The 22,752-nt window shown below is 41.1% G+C and overlaps 1 protein-coding gene across 8 annotated transcripts in view; it reads right to left on the bottom strand.

Annotated features, from left to right (window-relative positions):
* The window catches only part of LOC123509818 (28S ribosomal protein S21, mitochondrial-like), a 43,904-nt gene extending 22,753 nt beyond the window's left edge, over positions 1-21,151 (bottom strand). For 2 of the 8 annotated variants that reach the window (XM_045264373.1, XM_045264378.1), the window contains exons 1-2: positions 12,801-12,939; positions 10,779-10,833 (exon numbers count right to left, since the gene is read on the bottom strand). Coding sequence is in view for 5 of the 8 variants with exons in the window: in XM_045264378.1 (XP_045120313.1) it covers positions 10,779-10,833; positions 12,801-12,831 (86 nt within the window). In the remaining 3 variants the exon portion in view is untranslated. Of the gene's footprint in view, positions 1-10,778; positions 10,834-12,800; positions 12,956-13,424; positions 13,563-20,911 lie in introns of those variants that run through there. The other 6 variants (XM_045264376.1, XM_045264375.1, XM_045264377.1 and 3 more) reach the window with 6 other exon arrangements.
* Positions 21,152-22,752: the final 1,601 nt, after the last annotated feature.

The raw sequence follows: 22,752 nt of genomic DNA, 5'->3' as shown, positions 1-22,752 counted from the left end.
GACACGGGAGCGACATGATGAACAAGGGGAACCCATGAACAGATAGGAAGCGTCCCCACAATCAATAGAGAAACCCATGAACAGCTGGGTTTTATACAAAGTTAATGCAAGGGAGTGCGTGTGTGTGTGTGTGTGTGTGTGTGTGTGTGTGTGTGTGTGTGTGTGTGTGTGTGTGTGTGTGTGTGGCAGTATCCGGCAACTCAGTCGTCGGCAGCGTGTGTGTCGCACCCCGCAAGGCACCGCCACTTCAGTTACCCACTGCGCGCTGGACGAGGAGGATGTGATGCTGCGAGGTCTGTCTCCCGCCAAGGGTATAGCGTCCCTTGTGAGTGGCAAGGGAAGACTAGAACGCAAAACACTGCACGCACTGGCACGACACCGCACACATTGTCACAACACTGCACACACAACACTAGGCACTGCACGCACTGTCATAAGAGTCACTGTAGCTCCGTAAAACCCAGGGAAGGGCGTGAAGAGGCAGTGGAGTCCCTGCTGGCACAGCGGCAATGGTGTCGAGAAGACTCGCTATCCTACTCACTGCGCCATGTGGTGTTGGGTAGCTGTCGGGACAGTACAGCCACGAAGGTGAAGGTTCTTCATAGAAACACGTACTAACTGTAGTAGGTGTATTCAGGCAGAGGAACACAGAGAAAGCCTTGGAAGGACCCCTGTACGTGTGCCTGCCTTGGAGACGCCTGCCAGACTGAGGCTTACGGTGGGCTGCCAGGCGTACAATAATCAGAGGTACAGGGAATACATATGGTACATTACATTACATATCCACAGAGAGGATTGTGTTTTGCAGGTTTTGTATCCTCCCCTGCATCAGGGAAACCTTCAAAAGAGGGGAGCAAATCACCATCCTGAGGAAGGTCTTTCTTGTTCTGAAGTCAGGGAGGACTTTCCCCAATTTATGCCAATCCCCAAGGAAAAACACATGTTGATGAGACAAGCAGTGGCTCTTCAAGCTTCATCTGCCAACAAAGACAGGACCAACCAATTGTTCAGATAACAGAGGATGTAAAATCCCTGACGATGGAACTTTGCAGAGATGGGAGCCAAGAGACAGGTGTGGTGGTAGAAAGGCTGAAGCAGAGCACCTCAAACTGAAAGTGGTAGCCCTCCCAGGTAAAGCATAGGGAGCCCTTACTGTCCAGGTGGATGAGAACCTGAAGGTATGCATCTTCCAGAACCACAAACACCATCTGATCCTTCTGCTTATGCTATTACCCTATCATCTCCATTGCGCTCCTCTGATCACAATCTCAGTTCTGTATCTTGTCCTATTTCTCTAATCTCTCTTCAAGATCCCCTAAATGGAGGTGCATCTGGCATTTTGCTTCTGCCAGTTGGGGGAACCTGAGGAGGTATTATGCTAATTTTCCCTGGAATGGTTACTGTTTCCATGTCAGAGACCCATCTATGTGTCCTGAATGCATAACAGAGGTGACAGTGTCTGGCATGGAGGCACACTATCCTCATTCTTTTTCTCAACTTAAACCTTGGTTTAATCCAGCCTGTTTTTGTGCTATACATGATAGAGAGGTTGCCCACAAAAGGTACTTGAGCCTTCCATCTCCTGAATCTCATACACTTCATGTTTCTGCCTAGAATCATGCCAAGTCTGTTTTTCAACTTACCAAACATTCCTTCATAAATAGAAAATGTCAAAATCTTTCAAACTCCAACTCCCCTTCACACTTTGACATTGTGTCAAAAACGTCTTTAATAACTTTACTTCATCATTTATTTCATCCTGATGGCACCACTGCCATCTCATCTGTCTCTTAAGCTGAACTCTTCTCTCAAACGTTTGCTAACAACTCCACCTTGGATTATTCTGAGCTTGTCCCTCCCTCTCCTCCTTCCTCAGACTACTTCATACCTTCAATTAAGTTCTTTGTAATGATGTTTTCCATGCTCCCCTGGCCTAAACCCTTGGAAGGCTTATGGACCTGATGGAGTCCCTCTTATTGTTCTCAAAAACTGTGCTTCCATGCTTACACCTTGCCTCGCCAAACTCTTTCAACTATGCCTATCGATTTCTACCTTTCCTTTGTGCTGTAAGTTTGCCTACATTCAGTCTGTTCCTAAAAGGGTGACTGTTCTAACCCCTCAAACTACTGCCCTACAGCTTTAATGTCTTGCTTGTCTAAAGTTTTTGAATCTATCCTCAATAGTAAGATTCTTAACCCCTTTATTACCTTGATATGTTTCCATATTCATTCTGCTTATTGTTTGGTGACTTCTAACAGCTTTAGAAGCTCATGTGGAGGATTAGAATAGTAAAGACTGTGGCCATTAATCTTCTGACCTACACAGACCCTTCCAAATAATAAAATGGTCTAATCATACATAAATCTCTAAATAAAAGTGTGTCCCAGCATTGAAGGGGTTAAAAATGTCACTTCATAATCTTCTATCTGATTGCCAGTATGGCTTCCATCAAGGTCACTCTACTAGTGATCTTCTGGCCTTCCTTACTAAGTCTTGCTTATCCTCTTTTAGAGATTTTTATGAAACTTTTGCTGTTCCACTGGACATAATTATCAAAAGCTTTTGATAGAGTCTGGCACAGAGCTTTGATTTCAAAACTGCCTCCTACAGTTTCTGTCCTTCTCTCTGCCACTTTATCTCAAGTTTCCTTTCCAACCATTCTATTCCAGCCGTGATAGAAAGCCACTTTTCTTTTAAATATCTTTTTTTTTTATGCAGGAGGGACAACTGGCCAGGGGCAACAAAATATGGAAAAAAAAGACCCACCAAGTTGCCAGTCCCCTTAAGGGTGAAGTTCGGTTTAGAGACCGAAAAAATATGAAAAATAATGTTTCTTGAAGGAAAAAAAATATGTGGTAGGTATACATGTTAGCTATAATTTCATAAAGTTTTCTGGTGAAACACGCACTGGTTTCTGTTTAAATGCCATTTAAAGGTCCCGTACTCAACCACGTGTGTTTGTTTACATCAGCAGAATTAGTTTTTTTTTTTTATCCTCAAAAATTACGAAAAAAGGCAAAAATATTAACTTTTTTGGTGGACATAACACTGAAAGTCAATGGAGCGTCCCAACAACAACACCACTCTCCACCAACTCCAACACAGCTCTGCCCTCTACCCGCGCGCAGCCCACACAAGCCGCCAACGGTGCACAGAAACCCTCTCAAAACATTCCCAAAACCACCACAACAATAACCAAATAAACCACATCTCCACATGATCTTAAGATCACAAAAACCAAATACACCCATCAACACCTCAACAGAATATTAAAAAACCTGAGAACAAACTTAATTAACGAAATATGCCATTCATGCGGGAGGCCTCTTATTCCTTACTGGACGAGGCTCTGGCACTGAACGAGGCTCAACAGACACAGAGTCTCCCTCTCCCTCCCGAAGACTCTCCTCCTAGTCATCGCCAGAACACTCCGCAGGTGGGTGTACTACTGGCCAGACATCCAACACATGCCTCGGCATACCATTAACAACATGATTATTTGGAGAATTCATCTGTGTAACAGTCCCTTTTCCCCACTGAGTAGTACACCTAGCACCAGCAGGTTTCACCCACACCTCATCTCCAATATGTACAGACAACTTCTCGCTGCTCTGTCCCCCAACTTAAGGGTTTTTCACCCACAGGTATCTCCACTCGTAAGTATAGACTGAGCGCTGCGGTACCGATAACTCATCCTGCTCATATCTTGGTGTGCTGTTATACCAATACACAGCTTCCAAGGGAGAGATACCTTCTCTTTCAGCAATTGCCTTTACCGTCCTGTGATGTCTCTCAACAATCCCATTCCCTGACAGTCTGTATGCAGCTCTAAATACCCCATCTATATTCCAGCCTCGCAACATATCAGCCAAATGTTGAGACCGAAAAGCCGTGCCACTGTCCATCAACAACTCGTCTATTGGGCCCCTCTCCAAGAAAATGCTATTCAGTTCATCAGCTATGCAATGCGCATCCTCTCTCACTAACTTTCTCCAAATAGCAAAACGACCTGGGCCACAGTCCACCACAGATAAATACGGCACCCCTCTGTAATGGGTCACATCAACAGCCAATCACTGCCAGTTAAACTTGGTACATATTTCTCCCTTTTGATGTGTTATAGGTGCAGGATCAATTGATTGACACCTCTCACAACCTTGTACAACCCTCTTCACATCATTCCTTGCCACAGTCTGGTCAACCTTTTTTACCAAGTACAGGCAACCCCCGTTTAACGAAGGGGTTACGTTCCTAAAAAACACTTCGTTAAGCGAAACTTCGTTAAGCGAACCAATTATAACAAGTATAACCCGATTTGAACTTCCAATGAGAGTAAGCAAAGTGAGAGTGCATCATAGTACAGTAAAAGGTTTAATGAAAGTAAAAATTATGAAGTTAAATATCTAGGTAGTTTAATTTAAGTCATTATAATGTACACTAATGTATGTATGTACGTAACTTTATAATGTTGATGATCTTAACTTTATGAAGGGAGGGAGAGTGAAACAGGAAATACACTAACCGGCAACCTGTGGAATGTAAACAAAGTGCGCATCATGGTACTGCATACAAAACTTATGTACCACATTTCCACGAGGCTTTCCATTTTATCCATTGTAGAGTCACGAGTTCTGGTGGTTCTTTTAGCTTGCAAGGAAGATGAGGTCTCACTAGCCTTCTTAATAGAGTCTCTTGACTTGAAAATAGTAGACAGTAAATGGAGTCAAGCCATGGTGGGAAGCAATGTTATTAGTTTTCTGGCCTCTCTCTTGTCTGTGAATAATACCCAGCTTCACTTCAAGAGTAAGACACTTCCTGGTCTTCTTAGGAACGTTAGGCCACATAGCAGGGTGTTTTGGTGTTAAGTTGAACTAAGGAAGATGAGCTGCTGGTGACGCTGTTATGTTTTGACTGGGCAGTTAGTGGTGTGTGTGATCTTGATCTTGATCTTGATGCTACAGGTGACACAGAATTTCTTCTGAGTCAGGCCTTTGTATTGGCAGAGCCTGTGTTGTCCACGAAAGGCTTGATCTTGATCTTTATTCTATACGTGTCTCAGGATTCCTCCTGAGGCAGGCCTTAGTACCAGCAGCTCCTGATGTATTCAAAAGCCTGTCAGCTTGCATGATACAGTGGGGCTTTCAAATTTGGAAAAAAATTACCTGGATAAAACTTCGTTAAAGCGAGTTTGGTGTTCATTAAACGAGCAGATGGCAGTAAAATGAAACCTTCGTTATAGCGAAATTTCGTTGTGTGAACCTTCGTTAAACGGGGGTTGCCTGTACCAAGTTCGATCTACTCCCACATGATGCCTATTGTGAACTGCACGCAAATCTGCTATTACTCCTGAGCACATATGTTCACTTTGTACATTCTCAACGGTCGAGGCAGCTCCCAGCCAGCTCTTCTTCACACGAGTTAACATATCAGCCTAATTCCAATCTGATGGCACCAACAATACCTCAATCTTCAACCCAAATTCTTCAATTAATTCTCTCAGATTTCCCAACCTGCGCTTAATGAGCATTTCTGCTGCTCCCTTCGTGTGCACTCGCTTTTCTGTACTTATCACACTTTTTAACCATGCCACAACAGTAGCAGAATCAACCTTCAACTCTAACGAAGTTATGCCCCACTTCAATGCCAGATTCATTCTCTTTAAAACAGCCTCCAGTTCCGCAACATTAATATGGTTAAAATCATCATTCTTTCTCAACCAGGCAGCATCCTCGACTGTTCTTCCCTCGATCTCCAACACTGTTCCAATTGCGATTTAACTTGCATCCGTCCAAACTACTCCATGAGTACTCTGAGGCACCAAACAGCTCTCCCTCAAGGGATCCTCCCTAGCAACTCTATCCATAACCTCCTTGATCATACACATAGTCTGGTCACCAACGAGATCCTCCCAATGAAATCCTTCTGTTGTCGCTTAATGTAGCTACAGGCAACCCGCAACCATCCCGCAACAGGGTAATGCCCCACAAGCATCCCACATACTGAAAATAGCTCCCGCCTGGTAAGGGTGTCACCAATCTCTGGCAATGTTTTTCCTCTCCGAAAAACCAACTCGTCTCCTGATTTCGACAACTTCAATCCCAACACTGCAGTTCCCTCTCCAACTGCTTCCGGAGGTTTCATAACAAGCCTGTATTTATTCAAATGTTTGATCACATCCTGCACTGACACCCTACTTTCATCGACCGCAATGTCATCTATATATGAAATAGTTGCTGCCCCGATAACAGTATCCAAACTCAGCACGTATTTTAACACTTTTGACATTATACGAGGAGCTGAATTTAAACCAAAACCCAATCTAGTGAGACAGAATGTTTGACCTTTATAATTAACAAGTTGGTATGGCCACAATTCTTTATCGATCTTCAATTGAAGATAAGCCGATTTCAAGTCCACTAGAGATACACGCTTACCAATTTGGTGCCACTACCTCAATTTCTCACTGCAAATACTGACATCATCATCACCTGTGTGACACTTAACCAAAGTATTCAACTCACGAAAATCGAGCACTGGCCTCACTTTATTCTTTGTAAGTTGTTCCACTGCCATGAGAGCAATAATACCTGTATCAACATTCTCCCGCCAAGGCACCAGTATTCCCTCCTCGATCCATCTATCTACTTCCTTCTCAAACTCCAACTGCTTTTCGCTAGCCATATTTTTGTCGTAGCATGACACTATTTTTGAGTTGAACAGGATGCTCAGACTTCCATGTCCATTTTATTGTCCAATGCTGCCCATCAAACTTAGCATGAAAATCAGTGTCATTTATTTCCAGAACACTGTCACCGTTAAAAGACTCGTCAACTTTATTAGCAGGCTGCTCATCTCCTTGCACTACAGCCACAGCTGGCTGACCTTCGACATGAACTTTGGAGTCTCCAAATTTAATTGTACCCCGACCAATGGTAACTCCGCTCAATTGATCAATAACATCAACTCTGACAACCACATCCACACCAAAAACCAGCTGATCGAACACCAGCGCCCTATAAACAATAACAACTTTATCTTCAAACACCAATTCAAGACCAGTCACAGTTCGGCACGTTACTATAGTCAAACCACGCTCTGGAGTCACTTTGGGTGGTATCGGAAAAGGGGACTTCCCAGCTACAGCGTTGCCAAATCTCTCCCAGTACTAGGGCAATTAAAAAGGATTAGAGATCGCCTGACCCTTTTAAGCCTACACCACCCCACCACCTCTCTCTCTCTCTCTCTCTGCATAATTTTGTAGAAAAGGGTAAAGAAAACTCCCAAAAAAACTTTCTAAATAATATAACATACCTATTCTGCTTTCAACTTATTTTCCACACCACCACTGAGGTATAAGTCAAGGTTCTAAGAAGTAGTTATATACGTTGTATATAAGTTCCTTCTCTCGGCTGTGTATTGGTCCACCACGATTCATGACGCTTCCTTCCATCTTGCTGGGTGGGTGGCCAGGTGATGAATGAATGACCCTGACCCACCTTAATCCCCAACCCCTGACCTGCCTGCCTTCCCAGACCTACCTGACAACCCCGCAAAATAGCATTGCCACGTGTCGTGCTATTTATGTATGTATACTAATTGATATTATCTATATTACAATACTACAGTGCATTCATAACACTACAAACACTTATTGAATCTAAAAAAGTATTTAATGGGCAATAAAACATAAGAATAATTAGTAAATAGGTGACAAATGACACGAAGTGATGTGTTGGGGCTGATTTGGCATAGTGGCGAGCCGGGGATTTACCGCAGCGTCCACACCCAAAGTGACTCCAGAGCGTGGTTTGACTATAGCCAGCCATCAAAAGCACAAACACGAGCTTCACCATTACTGCTTCGAACAAACTACAGTTGTAGTACAACCAGTATCTATTAATGCTCTCCCAACATTGACAATGGGTAAACAACCTATACAACGCGCCTTTCCAATGACAGAGTAACTTCCAGCGCTGAAATCACTCCTTTCTAGTTTTCCGAAATATGTTCTTGGCACCTGCTAGCGACATGTCCAAGTTTTCCACACCTAAAACACCTCACCTGTTCTTTACAATCTCTGATCATGTGTGGGCCTGAACAACAGAAACATTTACCTGAAAATTGATTGGCAGTATTTACCCGTCTAGGCCCTCTTACTGTCTCCTTAAACTCCCTGGTCACAGCAGATAACTCCACTTGTGGCTTGGCTGTCAGGATTCTAGCTCGACTAATTAAATCCCCTATCTCAAGTTTCAGAACATTGGGTAATTGCTGCAAAGATACTTCTACATGATCGGGAAACCCATTCACAAATGTTGATTTAATAATATTCTCCAATCCTTCACCTGTAAATTGAGCCAACCCTACCAATCTCCTAATTTCGTTTGCATAGACATCGACAGGCTCCCCTGTCCACTGCTTCTGAACCAACTTTGCAAACGAGGTAAAGGCATCATCAGTGAACGCTACTCGTAACTTCTCTTGAAGAATCTTTGCGTCCGTTTGCTCCGCATTGGTTAACTCCAAGTACAACGCTAATGCGTCTCCCTCCAAATACAATGGTATGAAACTGGCCACATCAGTAATCTTTTGCAACTTGGCCACCAGAGTAACTTTCTTCAACCATGACACTACATCACCCTCACCAGTAAATGGCTTTATCATGTCCATTGTTATTTTGGATGCAGCCATAATGAATGCCTAGATAGCTTGTAGTACAAGTGCAACAACAAGAGCAAGAACAAGACAACAAACTGAGTAAAACAAGAGCAAACAACAAAACTATGTCGGTGACAACAGAGCGTCCCAACAACAATACCACCCTCCACCAACTCCAACACAGCTCTGCCCTATACCCGCGCGCAGCCCACACAAGCTGCCAACGGTGTGCCGAAACCCTCTCGAAACATTCCCAAAACCACCACAACAATAACCAAATAAACCACACTCAAAAACTCAATTCCTCCATCTATCAACTTGACACAACCTTTCAGACAACTATCCTCTCTTCTTCAATGACACTCAACTGTCTCCCTCTTTTACACTAAATATCCTCAGTCTGTCCTTTACTCATAATCCAAACTGAAAACTTGACATCTCATCTCTTGCTAAAACAGCTTCTATGAAGTTAGGGATTCCGAGGTGTCTCTGCCAGTTTTTCTCGACCCTCCAACTGCTAACTTTGTACAAGGGCCTTATCCGTCCTTGTATGGAGTACTCTTCACACACTGACAGTTTTATTAGATAGGGTAGATTCAAAAGCTTTTTTGTCTCATCAACTCCCCTCCTCTGACTGACTGTCTTTAGCCTCTTTCGCACTGCCAAAATGTTGTATCTCTTACTATCTTTTATCACCATTTTCATGCTAACTGCTCTACTGATCTTGCTAACTGCATGCCTCTCCTCCTCTAGCAGCCTCGGTGCACAAGACTTTTGTTTCAGTCATTTGGCTAATTCTATTTTAATCTTTAAGAGAAGTGGCATTTTAAGTGGGCCTTTTTTTAATCTTTTGTTGCCCTTGGCAAGCTTCCCCTCCTGCATAAAGAAAAAAAAAAAAAAACTAACAGCTTAAAAGAGCTCTTCTTCTATGTCTAAGAGAGGAGAGGGAAAGGTTGCATGTAGTAAGCAAGTAGAGGGTCCCTAAGCAACAAAAGGAGTAGTTGAGGGCATCCCTAGACCTGGCAACCACTCCCTCCATCCTGGCCACTTCTGGGAGTTCATGAGTGACGCGTTGCTCTTGGGCACCAGAGTTTAAAGCGTTATGGAGGTCAGGACTTAAAAAAGCAACTTTCCCAGACACCTCCTCCTAACCTGCCATGTTATAGATTTTAGCAAACAAGCCCAAAGGATAGCCAACCAAGGAAGGCTTCTTTTCATTGGTCTATAAATAAGCCCCATTAGCTTACCCCATAAAAAACTGGACAGGCAGTGCCCTTCCAAGGAGGAAGGGATCCCTCATGCAGATGAAGTGTTAGTACCTGGTGCGACAGGACATTCCAAGTCGATCCTCTGGCCCAATGCATCCTAGTGATTTAGTTCATCATGAAATGGTACATGGAGGCAGTGTGGGGCAGGGACTTGTGCCCCTCACCCCTCCTCCAGTCATGGTGGTACCCAGTCCTGTTTCTCCAACCTGAGATGTGTTCAGTCAGGCCCTTGAGACATCAGGGCCCCTGAGCCCTGCCACCCAGAACACGAAGGGTGGGGTGAATCGAACATGGCCCCACAATCATCCTTATTGGGGAGGAAAAGATCATCTCTGAGGAGACAGCTGCTAAGAGTGCATCAGGTGGGCCCTGGGGGACGCCACAGGAGCAAGAATAGAGGCAACATGGCTGCCGTAAAGCTTTGATCGAAAGTGGGTCTGTCCACCCTCAGGCCAAAGGCAGTATGTTTGCTGGGCCATGGAGGGGTCATGTGACACTGAGCCCCTGTTGGCTAAAAGGACAAAGGTGACAGCTCATGGTGGGAGGGGGGATGAGCATGAATATGCCACCCTGTGGGCAGAGGAATGAGGCAAGGCGTCTAGCGTCATCCCCGGCCAGACCTTCATCCAAGGTCCTGGGGGAGGGACTAGGCTTGCTGCTCTAAACCACCTCCCCCTTATCACAAGCCACCAGCTGGTCTTGGGAATGAGCCTGGTCACCAGTCACCACTGAGGTGGGGCGAGACTTCTTTATCCTTCTAATGTCATCCTGTGGTGGGTGTGAATGCTTACGAGGAATCTCTATTCCCCAGACAGTTCCCCCTGGCCCCAAGACTTGTGTGACTACACACACCTTTTTGTGTAAAGACTCTGGAGGGACAGAACACTGAACTGCATCAGGTCCAGATCTGAGGACAAGGGCAAGGTTGAAAGATGGGAGTCAGTATACTATAACAAGAACTTTTAATCTATAAATTAAAAGTTAGTAAATTATGAGTGTGCAGATGATGACCGAGATATGAGGCTATGACCTTCAATATGCTATATCTTTTCAACCAATAAAGATATCCTGATGATTTTTGTTTTTCCAAATGTAGTAGAAAACATGTGTCTTAAACTAACTTCTTGTGTAATAATGTGAATAACATGGGAAAAAAAAACTAAAATAGTTTGACAGCCTTCCAGTGTGAGAGTAAACAAACCATCTGATGCTCATTGGTGAAGTCTTCATGACTCTGGCACTCTTACTGGCTGCTTGGCTCTTCAAGGGATGTGTCGAATGCTGTGACTGGTCAGCACTTCAGCATGTGGCTACCTGGCTCTCAAGACCTTCTTATCACTAAATTGGATTTACTGACATCTATCAGATGATAGAGATGTGTTTTTGCATGAATACATTTGGAATATCAATCTAAATGTCAATGGAATACTTGTGCCTCATGTTACTTTTCAAGGTTCAGGACCTGGTGAAGACTGTGTTAAGCCATAAGGACTTTCTAAATTAACTATTTAGAGGAGAATGGACCTAATAATCACAAACCAGTACTTGCACCTTCATTGACAATACAGGTGTTTGGCAGTGTGGCCAGCCAGTTCCCTTTATACAATGGGAATTTTTAACCTTGTTGATATGAATTTTCCACTCAATTCATTGTTATATTGTTAGAAAAAGGAATGATGTACATGACTCAAAAGTGGACACTGTGGCAGGCAAGACTACCATTCAACACCTAATGTGACCAATGACGTGATGATAAAAAACTCATAAATTCTGTGAGCTATGATGGTTAGCTATGACTGGTCATGACCTCTATACAAAATGTATCCCTATACTGAAAGACTTCTATAAACTAAAATAAATATATCAGGTGTCCATTTCCTCTAATTTTTTGTCAGAATAAAAGACATCTATCATTCTCTTAAGTAAGGAAGCAAGTATTGTACAGAACACCTCACAAATGACCAGATTATTATATCTACAGATATTAGACATAGGTCTAATCCAGGGGTGTCCAACTCATGGCCAAAATGATGGTCTTAAGTGGCACATGAGGTGACGAGATTTTTCAACTCAAGTTACTATAATCGTTAGAACTGAAGAAAATGTAACTAATCTTTTAAGTCTAAGATGACACATAATAGCTTTTACTTTTCAATCATATGATAATGATTTATTTCATATTATAATTGCTAGGAATAATGCTCTTTTATTGCAAATTCTAATAAATGAACATAACCATAACTGTTACAGTTTCATTTATTTCTTAAAAACTTGCAATAAATTGTAACTTTCAGTCTTGCCAATAAGGCATTTCGAAATCTTAGATGGCTTTCAAGACCATAGCCAAGAATATAATTGGACCTCAAAAGGATTTGAGTTTGACACCCCCGGCCCAATCCAATACCAGTACCTTTGATAAGAGGTAGTTGAAGGAATGGTTCACTAACAACAATTTCACTTACTGATATGGTGTCAGAAACCTAACCCTGTCGTTAAGTGAAAACAATCAGTAAGTGGATTACTTATCTCTGTCACTGTATGACTTCCTTTACTAGATCAGTTACAAGACAATAACTTCTGATAAGTTGCATGTTGCTAAGTTCATTCCATACATCCATTCTAGTTAAATAATTTATGACCTGAAGACATGGAGTGACCATATTGGCTAAGGATGTGTCCGTCATTAGCCGCTAAGAGAAGGAGGACAGACTAATCCATTTTATATTGATTCCTATGGGGGAAAATGATTTGGTTTCTGAACAGCATTCAGGAACAAATTGGGTTCAAGAATTGCAGTTCTGCTGTAAGTGCTTTTCATTAAATCCCAATAAGCAGAGCAACAAGGCATCACATGTATAGCAAGGGTCTCCTCACCTGTTGATGACACGCATGCCTTCATCAACATTGTTGTTTTTCACCAGCACTGTCCGAGCCAAAAACTGTGCATGTGTTCTGAACCCCATGGTTGTTGCTGTTGCTGAACAACACCTCACCGACACACCACACACAGCTAGTCCTCACAATGCTATCTGTCAAACAATACTTGTGTAAGTGGTTGTCACTGAGGGATTATAGAAATCTTATATAGCCTAGCCTATGGATAGAAATGATAATGTGATTTTAATACTATTCTTAGGGAATTATAGAAATAACTCAAGCCTACTATATGTCAGACAAATTACAATGCTTTATTAAATCATGTTCTAATCAATGAAGAGATCAACAGTGGAATTAGTATAACACTTAACCCTATTGTCTGTGGAACAGGTAATTTATGGTCTGCCCTGGGGGATTTCTCAAATGAAAAAAATCTAAACATAAGAGAAGTTTAAGAAATTATTCTTACTAAGTTAATCAGAATTTGATATGGAATGACTATGTAAAAAAAATCTGCAAAAATAAAAACTATCAAATCTATGATATTCTAAATTACTTTTCTTTGAGCTTTCTGAGAAACAATAAGACAACAGACAAAAATTGGTGATCTGTGAATGAGACCTTTAAATCAATATTTAACCTCTTCACTCTGGGCGACAGAAGATGGCTCCTGGCACCACATCCGGGGTGGGTGGGGTGAACTCAGAGGCAGCTCTCTCTCTCTCTCTCTCTCTCTCTCTCTCTCTCTCTCTCTCTCCACTATAGAAATAATGATGATGGTAAGTGACTTTTCACAAAAGGTATGTAAAATAAAAAATAAACCTACACAAAATTTTAAGAAAAAAAATTATAGCCTTCTCAAGGCCATTTTCTGAGTATAATGAACGAGAGAAAATGTCATTTTTTATGGTAAACTAATCTATTGGTACCATAAAAAAATATAAAAAATAAAACAACTATTTCCAGCATGGTGAATCAGTACTTTATCCTGATATAATAGTCATACACCTAATGATGAAAGTTAACTATGCCATTGTATCATATACAACCTACATTCTGAGAGATCTCATACAGTATCTGGGATAAAAACACAGAGAGCAGCCATGACACAATATTTGCATCATCAGATATGTCACAAGTGACTTAAAATACATGTTATCATGTTGAAGGGTTAATGAAGAAGGAGATTTCATAGAATCAAACAACCAAGCAACACAGAAATGATAAAGAAATGTTGTGGTGCATAAACAGAAAATTGTGTTAGCCAGCTCCACAAATGATACTCAGACATCATGTTTAAATAATAATATGTATATGTAGATAGCCTTGTGGTTAGACATTCTCCTTTCTCACACCAGCCTTGCTTACATTAGCAATATTACCATTGTTCTTTACAAATTATCACAACAAAACTTGATGTAACTACAAAGAAATCTAAATTTCAAGTACTACAAAAGTCTCAACTTCCATATCTTCAGTTAAAATAAAGTTCTCTTTCAGTACCAAACCTCATGGTTGATTTACATGAGGTTACCGAAAGATATTGCAGCTGCTGTTTGAAACTTGTCATTGGTTTTGGTGGGAAACTTAGTCATTGGTTTTAGTGGGAAACTTAGTCATTGGTTTTAGTGGGAAACTTAGTCATTGGTTTTGGTGGAAAACCCAGTGGTCCACTTTGCACCAGTGGTCCACTTTACCCCACTTTCCCCCATATCACGGTAGACAATCAAGTAAAAACATGAAACAATGCCAATGGTTTCAAAATATACTTTGACTTGAAAATGAAGTGTTTCATGGAAATCACAAATAAATAATTCCAATAATGACATTTTAATCAATGATCATTATCAAGAAAAATTTGATTCTGATTTGATTATTATTATCACTTCAGAGTAAATTTTGAATTTGATTTGATTATGATTACATAAATTTTACGTTTTTTTATTATGATTATGTAATGACAGCCATAAATTATGATTTTTTATTAAAAAATCATAATCATGCCCAAGTCCAATTTTGAAAGGAGAAATGACTTGCTTAGAAGGATAGAAGAAATAATTATTTAACAAAAAAGTAGATGGCTGAAAAACCTAGTGAATGGACTGAAAAAAAGGCTAGAATACAGAGTGAAAGCATAAAGGAGTTATCAAAAGATGAAACAAAGAAAAAGAGTAAGAGAGTGGGATGAAATAGAATGGAAAGAAGGAATTAATGAAAAATCTAGTACGAAGATCCAGAGAATGGATAAAAGGCATTAGAGGGCAAGAGAAGACAAACAGACAAAGCTCAGAAATATCATTCAACTGTAAAAAATAACCTCAGCCTGGATGATTGAAATAGATTTAGAAACAATGAAACTAAATGTGACCTGCGTGGGGAAGATTTTGAAGATAATGTGGTGCCCAGCATACAGCTAGGAAAGAAGAAAAAGCATAGGACTACAGCAGCTGTATGAAGTAGTGGGAAGATACTTATTTGACAGTGTAAATGTAGAAAACTAAAAACAAAAACTTCTGTAATCTATTTCTGGATTAAGAGAAAAGAAAAAGAAAGGCCATCTAGATTTGGTTAATAACCCTTAGGAAACTCCATTGGTAGCCATCGCCCATGCATAGATTTTAATGTCAGGGCTTGTTTATTAGTCCTTGTAGTGGTTCTAGGATGCACCCTCCAATTCCCTGACTAGGTTATAATGTTGGATTTGATTAGTCAGCTATTGGTGTTTTCATAAAGTGTTGTGGATACAGCCAGAAACATACCGAATCACTGGCAACACTATTCAACAATAACAAAAGCATTGCTCACTGGGGCCACAACCAGCCACTGCCTCCACCATCAAAGTATTTTCAAAGATTTTGTTTATATCATTTTGTTGATTTTGCAGTGCACATTACTTGGTTTAATGCTCCCCCACCAAAAACCTTGATTTCCCACTGATCCTATACGATCTTTGGAAATGAGAGATGGGCGTAAGCTGTTGGCAGTTATAAAAGAAATCATAATTAGAAGAATATTAATTTGCAACAGAAATGACGTAGCCTATTATACCATCAATTAATTCACTACATATCTCATTAGAAAAATATGTCACATGAGAGATTCTATAGATGGTGAAAGCTGTAGGTATTATTTCACCTTTACACCAACAGCAAATTGGCTTTCGTTACCCTTCTCATCTGATCAATTTGAACTAATACATACCCGTCGCAAATTGTTATTTATTATCTTTTTTAAGATTAAACTCACTGCTGTGTCAATGGCGGGAGGCAATGCACCACAATGTGCGATGGACAGGCGGGCACTGAGGAACGCCATTTTGGTGTGTGTGTTCATGTGTGCGCATGTTACATTATCAGTGCAAGCGCAAGATATTATGACGGTGATTGGTTCTTTTGTTTCAACATGAAACCGGAAGCTAATAGAAAAATCTGAATTAATTCAGCCAATCATAGCATCATATTTCAACATGTGGCGAGAGAAACAGTTCAATTTGAAATGTCTGAATCAGTCTTAGGAAGATGTCACCGTGTATTGAGTGTAGCATACACTACTTTCATGCTATTCAACAGTTTCTTGAAAATGACAAAAAAGTACAATTCCTAAGGAAGCACTATATTTTTTTTTCCTAATGCAGTGGAGTGCCCCAAGTGCCACAAACCCTGGAAACTAAGGAAAACCCTGTAAACTAAGAGAAAGAAAGATTTGGAGGTGCACAGCTACTTTTTACATCCCCAAAACTAAAAAAAAAAAAATAAAGTAAGAAACACTGTACTTAAAGCTCAAGTGACTGTAAAGGCACATTTTTACAAAACATTCACTCGGAAAGTTATTCTGTTTGCCAACAACTGGTAGAGTTCATGGCGGGACCACAACACAGTTATGCAGTGTTTGGAAACATCACCTCGCAAATCTACCAATTTCTGAATATGCATTCTATTCTAAATCTACCAAAAAAAAAATTTAATCCAGAAGTGAGTTATTAGTGTCAATGTAAAAATTTACCGAAACTGCAAATTGTCCAAAAAGAAAAAGTTTTAGTGAATAATAGAGAAGGAATAGACTGGAGAATGTTTTTTGGAAAAATCATTGGTTGCGCTGACGCTCGAGTTCGTGGACTGCTTGTCTAGTGCGAAGCAAGTCACTCCGGCCTCTCGTTGCTCCGGCCCTGGTCACTCCGGCCTCCCTGGCTGCACGCACATGTGTGTGTGTGTGTTTCACCATGGCTTCCTGGCATTGTGCAATAGGATTACCCACACATGGTTCACCCCATTCTTTCAAGTTGTTCTTCATATAGTCTCTCTCTCTCTCTCTCTCTTACATGTGTAATAGTTTCAGGTTTCGAAACCAAAAATTACTTCCTGATCAGCAGATATCAAACTTTGGTCCATTAGATCGTAAGTCAGCTTCATTGCTCCCTGAGCTACTGTAGACCCCATGGATCGACACTATTATGCCTAATCATTTCAGGTTTTGAAACACAAAACGACTTTTCTTGTTAGCAAAACCCTGCATACAGTTCATTCTAACCATGCCTTCCTTTCCATGTGTTGCCTGTTCTGAGGAAGTCCGTCCACGCCAGCACACTTTTAAGTGTAATGAGTGTGACCAGTGACAACACCGGAAGTGTAACACTGGCATTAGTCAGGATGATTACCGTCGTATCATACGTGGGGAACTTATGGACAACGAACCATGGTTGCGTACAAAGTGGTCTTTGTCAGAACCCACAGGTACATCAGTATACCAAGTACTATCTTCCATTTTTGACATATCCTGGTGGTATAGTGAAAAATCTCCCCTCCGTCCTTCCTTTCTTACCTCCGTTTTTTTCTGTTATCATACTTGCATTATTTCATAACTTCTACAGAAATGTATGGGGAAGACATGGCATGTGATTCTCACCTTGATGTCCCTATGGCTGAGAGCACACAACTTCAACCTGCCTCTTACGATGGTACCCTGGAGATTTATCAAGAAGAGGTTTTATCTGTTCCTGACATTAGCACACGACCACCATTTCCAGATCAATATGAAGAGGACGTAATAGCTGATGACTCTATTAAGGAAGTTCCTGGTGTAGGTGAAGAGCTTCAAATCTCTTATAAACTAGTTGAGGGTGCCACGAGAGGAGGAAAGACCCTTATGGTTGATTCTTTAGGCTTTTCATACACGAAAAAGGCTTTAGGAAGGAAGAAAACTCAGCGTGATGGCAAGTGCACTTGGCGGTGCAGCGTAAGAAGTAAGGTGCTATACTGTCTACTAGGATGGTTATGTTTTCACTCATGGATACCGTCCTCATCTTCATCAAGGTAAGCCAGGAGCCACTGTTACGGCAGCAGTCACTGCTGCTGCAAAGTCCCTCGCCAGAGAGAAAGACAATATCTTCACATCTGCTACTACCCTAGTTGACCGTGTCATGATGCAGACAGAAGGAAGTGATACTGCTTGTGTAAATCCAGTCTATTTAGTTCGTAATGTTAACCGCATAAGACAGAAAGATAGACCTGTTGAACCTAATTCATTGGATTTTGAACTGATAGATGATCACATCCCGAAGGAATTCCTCCAAAAAGATATTATTTTAGATCAGTGGTTCCCAAAGTGGGCGGTACCGCCCCCCTGGGGGCGGTGGAAAGATCTGGGGGGTCGGTGAGGAAGAAGGGGGCGGTAGGGGGGCGGCAGGGTGGTATGAAGAACAATTATTATTAACTTTGCTAATGTCCCTGCACCAAGCACATCCATCCCATTAATATTAAGTGTGAGACAATGAAGGATACTGGTGGAATGTTTATTTACCATTCCAACATATGTTGCTGAAACAGTTAAAACTGCTAAAAAATAAATTGGTTTACTAAATTGGGTTTTATTTGTGAAATACACATTTGTGTTTAACCTTTCTCTTTTCAAATTGCAGCATACCAAATATCAAGAAAGAGGTGTTTGTTTCCATATGTGTCTGTGTGTGTGGGGGGGGGCGCTAGGAATTCACCGGGGAGCCAAGGGGGCGCCAGCCTGCAAAAGTTTGGGAACCACTGTAAATTTAGATAATGCAAGGCACTTGGTATTTGCCACTGCAGACCAACTTGCCTTGTTCAAGAATGCAAGGACATGGTATTTAGATGCAACACTTCGTGTAGTACGGGCCCCGTTTCAACAGCTGTTTGGAGTCCATGCCTTTATTAAGGGGAGCGAAGGTAATGTAAAACAAGTAGTTACCCTTAACATTCATCCTTATGTCAGGGAAAAGAAAGAGAGACTACAGAAAGGTACTGAAATCTATTTTAACAATAATTCAGGAGTGTAAAGTGGAAAAAATCGTGATGGACTTCGAAATGGCTTTGTGGTCAGTTGTCAGGCAATTATTCCCAGTTGCAAAGTTGGAAGGCTGTGCATTTCATTGTAACCAGGCAGTCTGGAGGAAGATTCAGTTGTTAGGATTGGCAGTTTCATACTTGAATCATTGTCCCACTCAGGATTACATAAAAAGAAGTTGATGGCACTTCCCTTCCTCCCACATGAACATATTGCATCAACATTTGATCACCTTGAATCACGCGTTCTTGCTAGCCCAATTAAAGATTTAACAATGTACATAAGAGAAACATGGATAAGTGGGTTTTGGTCACCGAGTGAGTGGACAGTGTTTGGCCAGAGTATTCGCACGAATAATGATGTTGAAGGTTACCATAGACGTCTAAATGGTAGTGCAGGCAACTCCCATATTCCTTTTTATGTGCTGGTTTTCCCCTACTCTTCAAAGAAGCCAAAAATGTACAGGTTCAAGTGCGTCTGATCAAGGACAGCAAACTTGCTCGTTGTCAGAGACGAAAATACCGATCTCTACAAGGACGAATATTTGCATTATGGAACAAGTATGAACAGCATGACCTTACCACTGACCAATTATTAAAAGCATGTTCCAGGCTAAGTGGACCTAGTGTTTAGTTTGCAATATGATCGAGTGTGTTTTTTACTTATACATATACATATATTTTAGTATCAGTAGGCTGCCTGATTTTTTTTTTTTTTTTACTTAGACGCATACTTTTGTATACACATATATTTTAGTACCAGTAGGCAGCCTAATTTCTTCTTTTTTTTTTTTACTTAGACGCATACTTATGTATACAGGTATATTTTAGTATCAGTATAGGTTACTTGAATTTTTCACATGAGTTATAATATATATATATATATATATATATATATATATATATATATATATATATATATATATATATAAATAAATAAATAAATATATATATATATATATATATATATATATATATATATATATATATATAATACTGACATTGTACTAAAATTATTATATCGTACTATATTATTATATTTTATGTTATGTTAATAGCAATGTAATTAAAAAGTAAAGAGAAGTCAAAACTAATTTGTTGCTATATAATTATCAAAGAGCTTTGAACTACGGAGGCGAGGTGTTGTTTACATCAAGATGAAGCCATTAAGCGTTCCCATATTGTTGTGGGCAGGGTGTGGTGAGCCTTGTTTGGTTATTTGTATGCATTCATTTATTTTATTGTGGTTTCAGTAATATTATTTATCCATTTTTATGAGCAATTTACATGCATACATATTTGGATTAAGCTAGTTGTAGTTATTGTTTATATATATGACTCTACTACGTAATCATTTAATAAAAGAGAAAGCCTGTTACTATATTCCTTTCTAGATTACATAGTATAATTGGTGGGCCAGAGTGACCAGGGTGGTAGGCCGGGGTGACTAGGGTGGTAGGCCGGAGTTACTAGGGTTGGGGGCCGGTGGAACTAGGGGCCGAAGTGACTGTAAATCGTCTAGTGTGCGCTCGATTTGTCCCGCTACCCAACCAGGGACCATCGGTCGCCACTAGTGCCGAAAAAAATTGCTTCAGAGGCTTGTGGCTAATATGTTTTTAATTGTTAATTTGAGATATTTTCGTAAATTGTCCTTTGTCCTGTTTCTCTTTATACATAAATAACTTTAGCATTCAGTTTGGTTGATAGATATTTATTTTGATGGCTGGAAGATGCAGCAGCGAGGAGACAAAGACTCTCATAAAGCTGATTATGGTGTAGGCTTTACAGAATATTTACCTTATGCATAACAACTGTTGTTGTTGTTGATGTTAGGCCAGCGAAGATCTACAGATCCTTAAGAGCCCTGGGGTAGTCCAGTGTGGGTATTACAGGCACAGAAGCTGGCCGGTTTTTCTTAAGAAAACACAGGTAATCTTAATCTTGATTTTGATGATCTCGATCTTGATGCTACAGGTGATGCAGAATTTCTTCTGATTCAGGCCTAGATGCAGGAACTAGTGGTGTGAAAGATGGTGATTGCCCTCTTTGTTGTTTGTGTGTTTTTTTTTCTTATTTTCCCTACAGGCGCTGCCGATAGTCTTTGTCTCCTCGCTGCTGCATCTTCCAGCCATCAAAATAAATATCTATCAACCAAACTGAATGCTAAATTTATTTATGTATAAAGAGAAACAGGACAAAGGACAATTTACAAAAATATCTCAAATTAACAATTAAAAACATATTAGCCACAAGCCTCTGAAGCAATTTTTTTCGGCACTAGTGGCGACCGATGGTCCCTGGTTGGGTAGCGGGGCAGCGCCTGTAGGGAAAATAAGAAAAAAAAAAACACAAACAACAAAGAGGGCAATCACCATCTTTCACACCACTAGTTCCTGCATCTAGCACGCCACATTCTCTCCAGGAACTCTTTCACAGCCTCAATCATATTTTCATTCGTCTCCCCACAGAGTCCCAGCAGCACCACCATCCATTCCTTTCCTGTCATCTCCACTCTGTCATGCCCCAGCTCCCTCAGCACCACTTGCATCATCTCATACCTGTCTCTGGCATACTTCACACACTCCAGCACCACATGCTCCACCGTCTCATCCTCTCCCATGTCACACATTTGGCACACTTTGCTGCGGGACTCAGACCATCTATAATTCCTTGCATTCACATCCATGCACTGTGCCCTAGCTCGGAAGAGAAGGTCCCCACCCAGGCTTCCATCATACCACTTTTCATACATTGGGGCCTCTTTCTCTCTATACCATTCCAAGGTACTCTTTTGCTCAATCCTATTCCTCCAGTCACTCAGTCCCACACCTTTCACTACTCTTTCTATCTCACTCCTCCACTTCCTTACACCTCATTCTCTACCCTCTCCATTTCTAACAATCATACTCCAGTCCTTCTCTAAATGCCTTCCTTCTACCTGCTGAAAAGCCCAACTAGCTATTAGACTACTCTTCACCACCATCCTGACACACTTTTCCCCCCACTTGCTACTCCTGACATTCCACAGAAACACTTTTCTCACTATTCTAGCATCATTCTTTCGCTCTAACCTAGCCTTATACCTTAGGGTCGCTTTTACATACCTTTCTCTAAAAGTGCTCCAACCCATGTCTCCCCTAATAGCCTCTACTGCTGCATATCTAGGTGCATTAAGTGCCATTCTTGCAACTCTATTCTGCCCTATTTCTAACTTTTCTAGTTCACTCTCATTCCATGCAATCACATCCATACCATACATGATGCTCGGAACAGCCACGCTCTTCCAAACTTCTCGCAGCACGTCATATTTACTCGCTCTCATCCTTGCTGCACTTCCTAGCCGACCTACCCACTGACTCACCATGCTTATCTTCTCATTCTTTGTCTTCACGCAGCCAACCGGACTCATCCACATCCCCAGGTACTTGTATTCATCTGTCTGTTGCATCTCGTTCTCACCTAGTCTCCACACTGAGTTCCTCTCATCCTCTGACCCATTCACAACCATTACCTTGCTCTTTTCACTGCTAAACCTCACTCCAAAGTCTCTTCCATACCCATCTACAACATCAAACAAACTCTGAAGCTCTTCTGCCGACTCACTCATAACAACATCATCTGCATACAAGAGCACACAT

This window comes from Portunus trituberculatus, chromosome 27 (assembly GCF_017591435.1).
Source record: "Portunus trituberculatus isolate SZX2019 chromosome 27, ASM1759143v1, whole genome shotgun sequence".
Taxonomy (NCBI): domain Eukaryota; kingdom Metazoa; phylum Arthropoda; class Malacostraca; order Decapoda; family Portunidae; genus Portunus; species Portunus trituberculatus.
The sequence above is the reverse complement of the archived record's forward strand: the minus strand, read 5'-3'. Positions and strand labels throughout refer to the sequence as shown.